Below are 11,918 nucleotides of genomic sequence, written 5' to 3' on the forward strand. Positions count from 1 at the left end.
AAAGTTCTCAAAACAGAATCTGTAATGCAAGTTTGGTCCAAAGTCTGGAGGCTCATTATTCAGCACCTACTGTGAATTATTCAGTAACTACTATGAAACGAATGTGCAAGTGCTGCTGAAATTAGAGTGAGGGAACTGAAGTGTGGACCCCCATACGGACCCCTAGAGTTTAATGGTTGAAAGACCCCGAGCTAGTGCGTGCTTCGTCTTTTCTTAACTGTCAAAACTGCATTTGTAATGCAGGTGCAGACGGTGCGATGTGGTACAACGGGAACGGCTGGGTGGAAGACGCCGGAAAAGGGCAGGGGAAGGTTTGCACATGCATTATTAATGACAGGAGGAAGCGGAATCCTGCAGGAGGCCGCGGGCATTTCCTGGCCCGAGGAACGGCAGACAGAGGCTTCCAGAAACAGATGTTCGCATTATGATGACTCTCAGGCTATTGTCTCTGACTACCGGCTCCAAACGGGAGCCAAAAACTGCAGGCCTCGCTGCAGGGGGGAGCTTTTTAAGGCTGCTGCTTTGTGAGGTTGAGACACTGCAGGTTTAAAATGCTGGGATCAAAATGCATATCTTTTGCCTCTGGGGCGAAACAAAACCAGCCGTGTGACGACGCCTCCCTCGCGATAGGAGTCCAGACTGCATTAGTGTCTCTCCAGCTTTTCCTTTCTCTCTCTGAGCTTCTCCAGATGTACATTATAGCTCAAAATATGGAAGCAGGAAGTTTTTCAGTTATTTACATTGAACCTTAGATACATAGAACTACTGCCAATGATTTAGCAACAACTTTGAAACCCAATAATGTGTCATTTCTTTACATTTTAAAGGCGACGGATTGACTCTTTAGATCCCTTAAAATGCACCAGTGCCTCTTTCGCAACAATTTCTTGCAGTGAAATTTTTTTATTTCCCTCTGAGCATCCTGGAACGGGAGGATCTGATGGATCGGAGTAGAGCGACACTAACACTGTGCAGAAGAATCAGCAGGACCTTTCTGTCTACGTTCATTTTTACCCAGTTAAAGGCGCAGTAAGCAATATAAATCAATATTCAAAACAAACAGAGTGTCTCAGACTGAACAACACAACACTCTTCTAGCCAATCAGCAACAGGGGGCGCTTGTGCTCGTGCACAGGACAGGGGAAGGGGAGGGGCTACATACTGAACTCCCCGCATTGTCATGAGGAAGAGATGGCCGAGTAACAGCTAAAGAGGAGAAGATCTGAAGAACCAGACTGAGAAAGAGGTTCTTAGATCAGGCGAAGGCGTTTCAGAGATGACGAGGCTAAAGCCAGCTTCTTGTTCAAATTTTCTGTTCCACCTTAAATGGTGCAGCAGTTATTATTATAAAGCCTGAGGCACCACAATGTAACTGCTGCACCATTTAAGGTGGTGCGGAAAAAATTCGAACAAGAAGCTGGCAAAAAAGAAGACGCCTTCAGCTTCATCGAGTGTTGAAAGGTATGAAAAGGGATGAGGAGGTCGCTCTGATTCTGCTTGACAGGTCTTGTTTGCTAATGTCTGTGATAGCTAATCCCAACTGTTTAGCTTTGCAGCCTAGCTAACGTTAGCTACAGTGCTTGCTGTGTGGTTGTTCACTCTAACACTACGTCATGGTATTTGTCCGTATAATGTTTGTGAAGGGCATTGTTTACCTTGGCAATGCATGTCCATGAATTTGGGGGCGGAGCTTCTAAAGAAGCACTGAATTGGCTTTGCTGTTGAGTTCAAATATCAAGTCATTCTCCAGGATCGCTTACTGCACCTTTAAGGCTGCTTCCATACTTTTGGCCATCGCTAACAAATATTAATGAAAAACTACAATTCACTGTTAATCCCAGAATGCCGTTCTCACCGCAGTACTGCCTCTTCTCGTCTGATTTGTCTTTGCAGTGTGGGATGCCATCACAGGTCAGCTGGTAGTCGATGCATCCTCCGTTTCCACACTCAAACTCCGAGTGGACGTTACAGGACGAGTTCACCGCTAAGAGAGGAGAAGGACGGAGATCAGAGAGAGTGAGAGCGATACAGCCAGAGCAACTGCAGCATCTACCACCATGGAGATCCTCCAGTAATGTTACACAGATCCCTGAAACTTTTCCCCACTGACATTAAATATCTTCTCTTTAAATTACATATTATTCTCTTTAAATCGTCTTACATATATATCATCCTGTAGCATTAAAATCACCCTGTAACATTAAAAAGTCACCCTGTAACATTATAAATCAGCCTGTAACACTATAAATCACCCTGTAACACTATAAATCACCCTGTAACATTAAAAAGTCACCCTGTAACATTATAAATCAGTCTATAACATTAAAAAGTCACCCTGTAACATTATAAATCAGCCTGTAACATTATAAATCACCCTGTAACATTAAAAAGTCACCCTGTAACATTAAATAGTCACCATGTAAGATTATAAATCAGCCTGTAACACTATAAATCAGCCTGTAACACTATAAATCACCCTGTAACATTAACAAGTCACCCTGTAAGATTATAAATCAGCCTGTAACACCATAAATCACCATGTAACATTAAAAAGTCACCCTGTAACATTATAAATCAGTCTGTAACATTAAAAAGTCACCCTGTAACACTATAAATCACCCTGTAACACTATAAATCAGTCTGTAACACTATAAATCACCTTGTAACATTAAAAAGTCATGCTGTATGATTATAAATCAGTCTGTAACATTAAAAAGTTACCCTGTAAGACTATAAATTAGCCTGTAACACTATAAATCAGCCTGTAACACTATAAATCACCCTGTAACATTAACAAGTCACCCTGTAAGATTATAAATCAGCCCGTAACATTAGAAAGTCACCCTGTAAGATTATAAATCAGCCTGTAACATTAAAAAGTCACCCTGTATGATTAAAAAGTCACCCTGTAAGACTACAAATCAGCGTGTAACATTAAAATTCATTGTATTCCACACTGACTGCCTCTGCGTGACATGAATGATGCGGCAGTGACTCTACAGCTCACGCGATGGCCGTCCATACACAGTGTCTGCGCTGCGGAGCTGATCAGCAGAACTACAGACTGGAAATTCACACTGATCACAACAAAGTCCTATAAATATGACAGAGTCAGCCTCACATCGGCCACAGGTGAAGGAAACTTACACCCCAACAGTTAGCATAGCGCTAACTGCACCATTACATCATCGCCTCAAACCGTGCAGAGCTGATTAATGAACACTTCAGGAATCAGAGAAATGAAGGGAGAAGGAAAGAGAAAGAAAATATGCAACAGAGAGAAAGAAAAGAGAGAAACAGATAGATATAGAACGGTAGATCGAGAAAACTTAAGAGAGAAAAGAAAGGAAAGGAAGAGAGAGAGAGAGAGAGATAAGGAAGTGAATAAACATAGAGAGATATAAAGAGAGAGAGAGATAAGGAAGTGATAAAGATAAACAGATACAGAAAGGTGGATGAAGAGAGAGTGAAAAAGTGAAACGTTAAAGAAACGTAAAGAAAGAAAGAATAGAGTGAAAGGAATGAGACAGAGACAGAGAGATAGATCTTCCGGCCTGAGTAGCGGAGAACGCTTAATAGGTTTTCATTTAATAACAACTACGAATCATATCTGTGGGGTAAAGTGTGCAGCGTCTGGTCCACACATTCAACACATAACATAAATATTACAAGAGTGGGTCACGGGGGGTCTCTCAGACGTGTAAACGAGGAGCGCAGTGTGTGATGGCATCATCTATCAGCCCAATCCAAGCAGTCATTGTATGCAATGCATTGTTTTGTCTTGCTCACTTGGTCACTTGTACTGTGAGGTCCAGTAAACGCAGGCCAGTGAATACAGTATGTGGCACTGGAGGCTCTGGAGGAGCGTTATTTCACCACACTGTCATCATACTCAACTCTCACACATACAGCGTATACGGAAAAGTTCTCCCTGTTAAAGAGCCTCTCCTTCTACAGCGTTAGAGCTGCTGCCCTGTTACCCTGAACACCTGCACATCTCCCACACCTCCCTCACCTCCCTCACAGCCCGCGGCTCCATATCCATAACACACAGCATTCATATTTATAGAGCTGCTCACAGCACGGCCTGCAGACCGACAGCAGCACCCAGCTCACAACACTGTATCAGCTACAATACAGAGACAGAGAGAGAGACAGAGAGAGAGAGAGAGAGAGAGAGAGAGACAGAGAGACAGAGAGAGAGACAGAGAGAGAGAGAGAGAGAGACAGAGGCACAATGCATTCTGTGCACTGTTCATTACAATTCATGCCAATAAAGTTATTTGAATTGAATTGAATTGAATTGACAGAGAGAGAGAGAGAGAGAGAGAGACAGAGAGACAGAGAGCAATACACTATATCTATAAGAACTCAGCGAACGCAGCCTGGCCGTACAGACTGGCCACTACAAGAACACAACACAGACTCAGCGAACGCAGCCTGGCCTTACAGACCGGCCGCTATAAGAACACAGCACAGACTCAGCGAACGCAGCCTGGCCGTACAGACCGGCCGCTATAAGAACACAGCGCAGACTCAGCGAACGCAGCCTGGCCTTACAGACCGGCCGCTATAAGAACACAGCACAGACTCAGCGAACGCAGCCTGGCCGTACAGACCGGCCGCTATAAGAACACAGCGCAGACTCAGCGAACGCAGCCTGGCCGTACAGACCGGCCGCTATAAGAACACAGCGCAGACTCGGCGAACACAGTCTGGCCGTACAGACCGGCCGCTATAAGAACAGTGCATAGACTCAGCAAACGCAGCCTGGCCGTACAGACCGGCCGCTAAATTAAAGAGTTGTTAAACTCTGTAACAGTATAAATGTTAATTTTTTCTTGTTCCTTCGTGACGATGCTTTGGCAAGACTTTAACTAGATATGGTCACATCAATAAAGCATATTGAATTTAATTGAGAGAGAGAGAGAGAGAGAGAGAGAGAGAGAGAGAGAGAGAGAGAGAGAGAGAGAGCGCCTCAGTACCGGTTCAGTAACGCTCTCTCAGCTCAAGTTCCTCACTTGAGGAATTTCACATTTAATTAAAGAACAGAAACTCTGTAAAGCTCTAAAACGCTGAAACACAGTCTGCAGGGCAGAGAGAGTGATAAAGAGTGAAAAACAGAGAGTGAGACGCAGACGCACACACAGAAAGATCGAGGCAGCGCTAACACAGAGAACGTGTGAGAGCGAGAGAATTCACAGGGAAGAGGAGGAGAACAAACAGTAGAGTGAAAAGTTGAGCTGATCAGAGTCGAGTTTGCTGTCTGAACTTTGCTTCTGTAGTTTTAGCGCTGAAGCTACGAGGCTAATGTAGCTAACAAATACCATGGAGCTAACTGCACGATTACATCATCACCTCACACTGTGCAGAGCTGATCAATAAACACACGGGAATTTAACTATTCCTTTGAGAGAGAGAGAGAGAGAGAGAGAGAGAGAGAGAGAAAAGAGAGAGAAAAGAGAGAGAAGAGAGAGAGAGAGAGAGAGAGAGAGAGAGAGAAAAGAGAGAGAGAGAGAGAGAGAAAATAAACAGAAAGAGAGACAGTGGGTAACAACCTCCCCATACCCCCACTCCACTTAGCCACACCCTCCATACCCCCACTCCACTTACCCACACCCTCCATACCCCCACTCCACTTACCCACACCCTCCATACCCCCACTCCACTTAGCCCCACCCTCCACACCCCCACTCCACTTACCCACACCCTCCATACCATACCCCCACTCCACTTACTCACACCCTCCATACCATACCCCCACTCCACTTACCCACACCCTCCATACCCCACTCCACTTACCCCCACCCTCCATACCCCCACTCCACTTACCCACACCCTCCATACCCCCACTCCACTTAGCCCCACCCTCCACACCCCCACCCTCCATACCCCACTCCACTTACCCACACCCTCCATACCCCCACTCCACTTAGCCCCACCCTCCACACCCCCACTCCACTTACCCACACCCTCCATACCCCCACTCCACTTACCCCCACCCTCCATACCCCACTCCACTTAGCCCCACCCTCCACACCCCCACTCCACTTACCCACACCCTCCATACCCCCACTCCACTTACCCCACCCTCCATACCCCCACTCCACTTACCCCCACCCTCCATACCCCACTCCACTTACCCCTACCCTCCACACCCCCTCTCTACTTACCCACACCCTCCATACCCCCACTCCACTTACCCCCACCCTCCATACCCCCACTCCACTTACCCACACCCTCTACACCCCCACTCCACTTACCCCCAACGCTGCAAATGTCATTAGTTTATTAATTAGTATGGTTATAATTATAAACAGTGATAATAATAATACTGTAATATTGTGATTATAATAATTAATATGGTTGTTTATGTTGGTTCTTTTATCTTATTCTGTTTTCATTACTGTTTTTGTTGTTCACTTCTTCTGTTGTGATGCTTTAGCAGTACTGTACCTCACAGTCACGCTAATAAAGCTATTCTGAACTGAACTGAACTGAGATAAAGAAGCGAGAAAGAGAAACAAATATAGAAAGGTGGATCGAGAGAGCAATTAAGAGAGAGTAAACAGTGTGAAACATCAAATAAAGAAAGAAAAGAGATGAGGAAAAGAGAGAGAAACACACACACACACACACACACACACACACACATATATATATATATATATATATATATATAGAGAGAGAGAGAGAGAGAGGGAGAGAGAGATAGAGATAGAGAGAAAGAGCAAGACAGAGAGAGACAGAGAGAGAGAGGGGAGAGAGATAGAGCTGGAGAGAAAGAGCAAGACAGAGAGAGACAGAGAGACAGACAGAGAGAGAGAGAGAGATAGAGATAGAGAGAAAGAGAAAGACAGAGAGAGACAGAGAGAGAGAGGGGAGAGAGAGAGAGAGGGAGAGTGTACGGGACTTACATACACATCTGTTATCATTGAGCAGTATCCGCTCGCCCCTGCAGGCGCAGGTCACCGTGCCGCTCGGGGTCAGCAAGCAGAGGTCATGGCAGCCCCCGTTATTGACACTGCAGGGAGAACCCTCACCTGGACAGAAGAGAACAGAGAACAGTCCTCACAGCCTGAACGTCTGCTGCACTGCAGTGTTACCGGTGTAAAGTGGAACCTTCAGCATCAGCAGCCGCTGGAACGTCCACAGCGCTAATGCCGGTCTATTCCGGTCACTGTAACTGTCCCAGCAGCGGCTGACGCAGGAACCAAACTCACTGTGGAAGAACTCTTCAAAAATGTTCTACATAGAACAGTACAGTACATTCTCCACCAGCCCAAAGAACCATTTCACCATGCAAAGAACCCGTTAATCATGCAGAGGGTTCTTTGAGTACTCATGGTTCCATACAGAATCATTTTCTATATTTCTAAAATATAAATTCAGGAATTTGTCATAAAACAGATTCATCTTTACTTTTTATATCATTAACGTTACACTACATTAAAAAATATGTATTTAAAAATATAAAAATCCATTTCTCTCAGAGATTTTTGTCACTGGTGTTTTCAGGACTCACATTTTAACAGTATTTTCAGCTCTATTAAGCTGCTTCTTTGGGTCGAGGCTCATCAGAGAGGAAGTGTCTCAAGGTATGAGAAGGCGAGTCACACTCGCTCACTATATTTCATTAATTTATTAATAAATTTGTTTATCAGGCAGTTCATAACTTCTATGTGTCACTGGTGTTTTGTGCTTTAATGGCTGAGTCATTAAAATTTTGTCAAAATAATGCCAAATATAATTTTTTTATTACTGATTTTGAATACACACGATCACCTGATCAGCCAACGAGTCAGCCGATTTACAGAATCCTCAGTTTTAACCAGAATGTCACTGGAGTCAGCGTCACTGGAGTTACACCACATTCATACAACAGCAGTGACTGTAGAATATGATTGAATTAAGCTCCTTCCTGCATTTATGATAACAGGAGATGATAATGGACGTATTAAGATTATTTTGCTTTGGGATGATGTTTTAAACATGTATCCACCTGAATTCCCACTTCTAACGGAGACTGACCCGTATATAATAATATGGACCCTTGATGTTCCTCCTGTTTAGGTTAACCGTTTAAGATTCTGGGTGGAACGTTCGGTCTAGAACCTGTGAAAGATGCTTTGCAGTCTGTGTTTGTGTAATTATGTTTCCTCTTTTCTGTAAACACAGCCGAGTTGTGAGTGAGAGATCAGTGTGCAGGTTACTGTTTCCTAACAGCTCCATGTAAGTGGCTGTCGCAGTGAAGAGGAACTGGAAGAAAAAGCTTCTTAGCAGCTTCGTCTCTGGAGTGCCGCTGGAGGATTTGCGCGCTCGGGACTACATGGAGATTTGGACCTCCATGGCTGCCGTCTGCACTATCTGCACCACGCAGACCACTCGCTGCACTCCGCCTGAGCCCCGTGGACGCCGGCATGCAAAACTGAGGAACAGGCCGGCTGTTTGGAGAAGGTGAGTTTTGTTGAAGCACTCAAGAAATGCGCCAATGTTCTCTACAAGAACGCAGTGCTGGGGGTCATGTGGAGCGGTTCTAACAGTCAGGCGCAGAGCTCCAACAGCAATTTGAATGATTACATGATGCATTTGCATGTTTCCGCTGAGCTTCGTGAATTTACAGGTAAGAACTCGGCCGCGGATGTCGTTTCAGTGAGTGGTGCAATTATCACCGCTGTACAAGTGGATAATGGGCACTATAGAGAAAGCGGTAACACCGCAGGACGGCCTGTTCCAACACAAATGACCAGCGCAGGTCTGCGTGCAGAACGGCAGGAGTGACTTCCTCTTCTGAGAAACCCTCACCTGCTTCCTGTTCCACGTGAAATCGAAATGGATGTTTACACTTCATTCATATTTACCTGGAAAATATGGTAACGCCTAGTGGCAACACCAGTGCGCTCAGTGCACCTGTTGCAGCTGAGTACCAGTAAAAGAATTCAGAGCCATTGACCAGCTGTGCTCACACACAGAGAGGTTTGCATCCATGCAGTGAAACACACACACACTAGGGGTCAGTGAGCACACATGCCCGGAGCAGTAGGCAGCGCTCTCCACAGTGGCTGGGGGGCAGTTGGGGGTTAAGTGCCTTGCTCAAGGGCACTTCAGTCCTGTCCTGTCAGCTCAGGGGATTGAATCAGTGACCATCAGGTCACAACACAGTGAAACACAATGCCACATAATGCACTAAAATGCATTGTAGTGTAGTGTCGTAAAATGCAGTGCACTGTGGTGAAATGTAGTGCCCATCATTGTACTGCATTCCACTCCGTTTGACAATACTTGAATATACTCAACACTGTGCTGCATTTCACACTAGTGCAGTGAAATGCAGTGCAGTGTACATTGAAATATTGTGAAATAGAGTGGTGCAATGCAGTGAAGTGAAACACAATTAAGTGTTGTGAAATATAGTGCAATATGGTGCATTCAAATAGAGAGAAATGCAGTGAAACACAATGCCACATAATGCACTAAAGTGTTGAGCAGTGCAGTAAAATGCAGTGCCCACCAATATACTGCATTCCACACCATTTGACAATACTTGAATATACTCAATACTGTGCTGTATCTGTCTCTAGTGCAGTGGAATTTGGTGCAGTGGAGTAAAAGCAATGCAGTGTAGAGAATACTCAAATTTGATCAAATTGAGTGGTGCGATGTGGTACAATGCTGTGCACCACAATTTACTACAGTGTGCAGTACAATTCTGTGCACTGTGGTAAAATGCAGTGCTGTGCAGTGAAATACAATGCACTGTGGTGAAATATAGAGCAATATAGCCAAATATAGTGCAGTAAAATAGATAAGAATGCAGTGAAATAAAATGCACTAAAGTGTTGTGCAGTGTAGTGTAATTCACTGCTGTCCTGTGAAATTCAATACAGTACAGTGGCAAGGCAGAAAGTGCTGTGGTGAAATGCAGTGCAGGGTGTTCAAATTCTGAGCAGTATATTGAACGGCTGAGCAATGTGATAAAATGCAGGGCAGTGTAGTGGAACACAGTGGAGTGCAGTAAAATAGTGTGCAGTAAATGTAATGATGTGCAGTGTAGTCAAATGCAGTGCAGTTTAGTGAAATGCATTGCAGCGGTGCATTTCACTGCACATCTTTGCACTAAACTAAACTACACTGCACTTTAGCAAAGATGCGCAGTAGTTGCAGTGCAAATCTTTCCGTTTCTCCACACTAAACAACATTTCATCAAACTTCACTGCATATCAACAAAGATATGCAGTATTTGCAGTGAAGTGTAGTGAATGAAATTAACTAATGGGAAATCAAGATCAATTATAAGGAAGCAGGTCAGTTATGAGAAGTTTTGAATGAAGCCAAATTAAGTGAGGTTTAGAATTAAGCTCTGATTTGTTGAGGGAACGTAGAAAACGTTTAAAACAGAAATAAAACCTTTCTCTGAATGTTAACTTGATTCCCAACAGTGTAAGAAGATTCATCTCATTCATCTCGGCTTCTTTCACTTCCACGAGATAAAAACAAGGTTAAAGCGACAGTTCAGTGAAAAATCAAATTTACACATTTTATCTCCTTACCACAAATGAATACGACACTTTTGGAGCGACGCTGAAACCGACTACATGCACGACGAAATGAAGGATTTAAATATTCTTCATCTTCTAGACGATGTTTATTGATATTTTACACTAAAGAGACTCGATCTTTTACGAACAGCCGCTCATGGCATTTGAGTTTCATGTTACATTATTGTCACGTCTTATTCTGGGAGTTTATTGACTGGTTTGAAAGCAGAAATCTGATTATTGTCTGACTCATGTAGACCCAGAGTTTCACAATATTAGTCAAGAGCATGAAAACACACTGATCCTCTTACTCACACAATCTGATTTTCTGCAGTTATCAGATTATTAAGTGTAAACACACTGATCCAGTTACTGACACAATCTGATTTTCTGCAGTTATCAGACTATTAAGTGTAAACGCACTGATCCAGTTACTGACACAATCTGATTTTTTACAGTTATCAGATTATTAAGTGTAAACTCACTGAACCAGTTACTGACACAAACTGATTTTCTGCAGTTATCAGACTATTAAGTGTAAACGCACTGAACCAGTTACTGACACAATCTGATTTTCTACAGTTATCAGATTATTAAGTGTAAACGCACTGAACCAGTTACTGACACAATCTGATTATCTGCAGTTATCAGATTATTAAGTGTAAACGCACTGAACCAGTCACTGACACAATCTGATTTTCTAGTTATCAGATTAAGTGTAAACACGCTGAATCAGTTACTGACACAATCTGATTTTCTGCAGTTATCAGATTATTAAGTGTAAACACACTGATCCAGTTACTGACACAATCTGATTTTTTACAGTTATCAGATTATTAAGTATGAACACACTGAACCAGTTACTGACACAATCTGATTTTCTAGTTATCAGATTAAGTGTAAACACGCTGAATCAGTTACTGACACAATCTGATTTTCTGCAGTTATCAGACTATTAAGTGTAAACGCACTGAACCAGTTACTGACACAATCTGATTATCTACAGTTATCAGACTATTAAGTGTAAACGCACTGAACCAGTTACTGACACAATCTGATTATCTACAGTTATCAGATTATTAAGTGTAAACGCACTGATCCAGTTACTGACACAATCTGATTTTCTGCAGTTATCAGATTATTAAGTGTAAACGCACTGAACCAGTTACTGACACAATCTGATTTTCTGCAGTTATCAGATTATTAAGTGTAAACGCACTGAACCAGTTACTGACACAATCTGATTTTCTACAGTTATCAGATTATTAAGTGTAAACGCACTGAACCAGTTACTGACACAATCTGATTATCTGCAGTTATCAGATTATTAAGTGTAAACGCACTGAACCAGTCACTGACACAATCTGATTTTCTAGTTAT

At 43.3% G+C, this 11,918-nt stretch overlaps 1 protein-coding gene across 1 annotated transcript in view; it reads right to left on the reverse strand.

The window, feature by feature from the left end:
• Nucleotides 1-11,918, reverse strand: part of lrp1ba (low density lipoprotein receptor-related protein 1Ba) — a 333,352-nt gene that overhangs the window by 110,529 nt on the left and 210,905 nt on the right. Inside the window, exons 45-46 of the mRNA XM_036564311.1 lie at nucleotides 6,918-7,043; nucleotides 1,856-1,984 (exon numbers count right to left, since the gene is read on the reverse strand). Of these exons, the coding sequence (XP_036420204.1) occupies nucleotides 1,856-1,984; nucleotides 6,918-7,043 (255 nt within the window). The remainder of the gene's footprint in view (nucleotides 1-1,855; nucleotides 1,985-6,917; nucleotides 7,044-11,918) is intronic.

This window comes from Colossoma macropomum, unplaced genomic scaffold, assembly GCF_904425465.1.
Source record: "Colossoma macropomum unplaced genomic scaffold, Colossoma_macropomum, whole genome shotgun sequence".
Classification (NCBI taxonomy): Eukaryota; Metazoa; Chordata; class Actinopteri; order Characiformes; family Serrasalmidae; genus Colossoma; species Colossoma macropomum.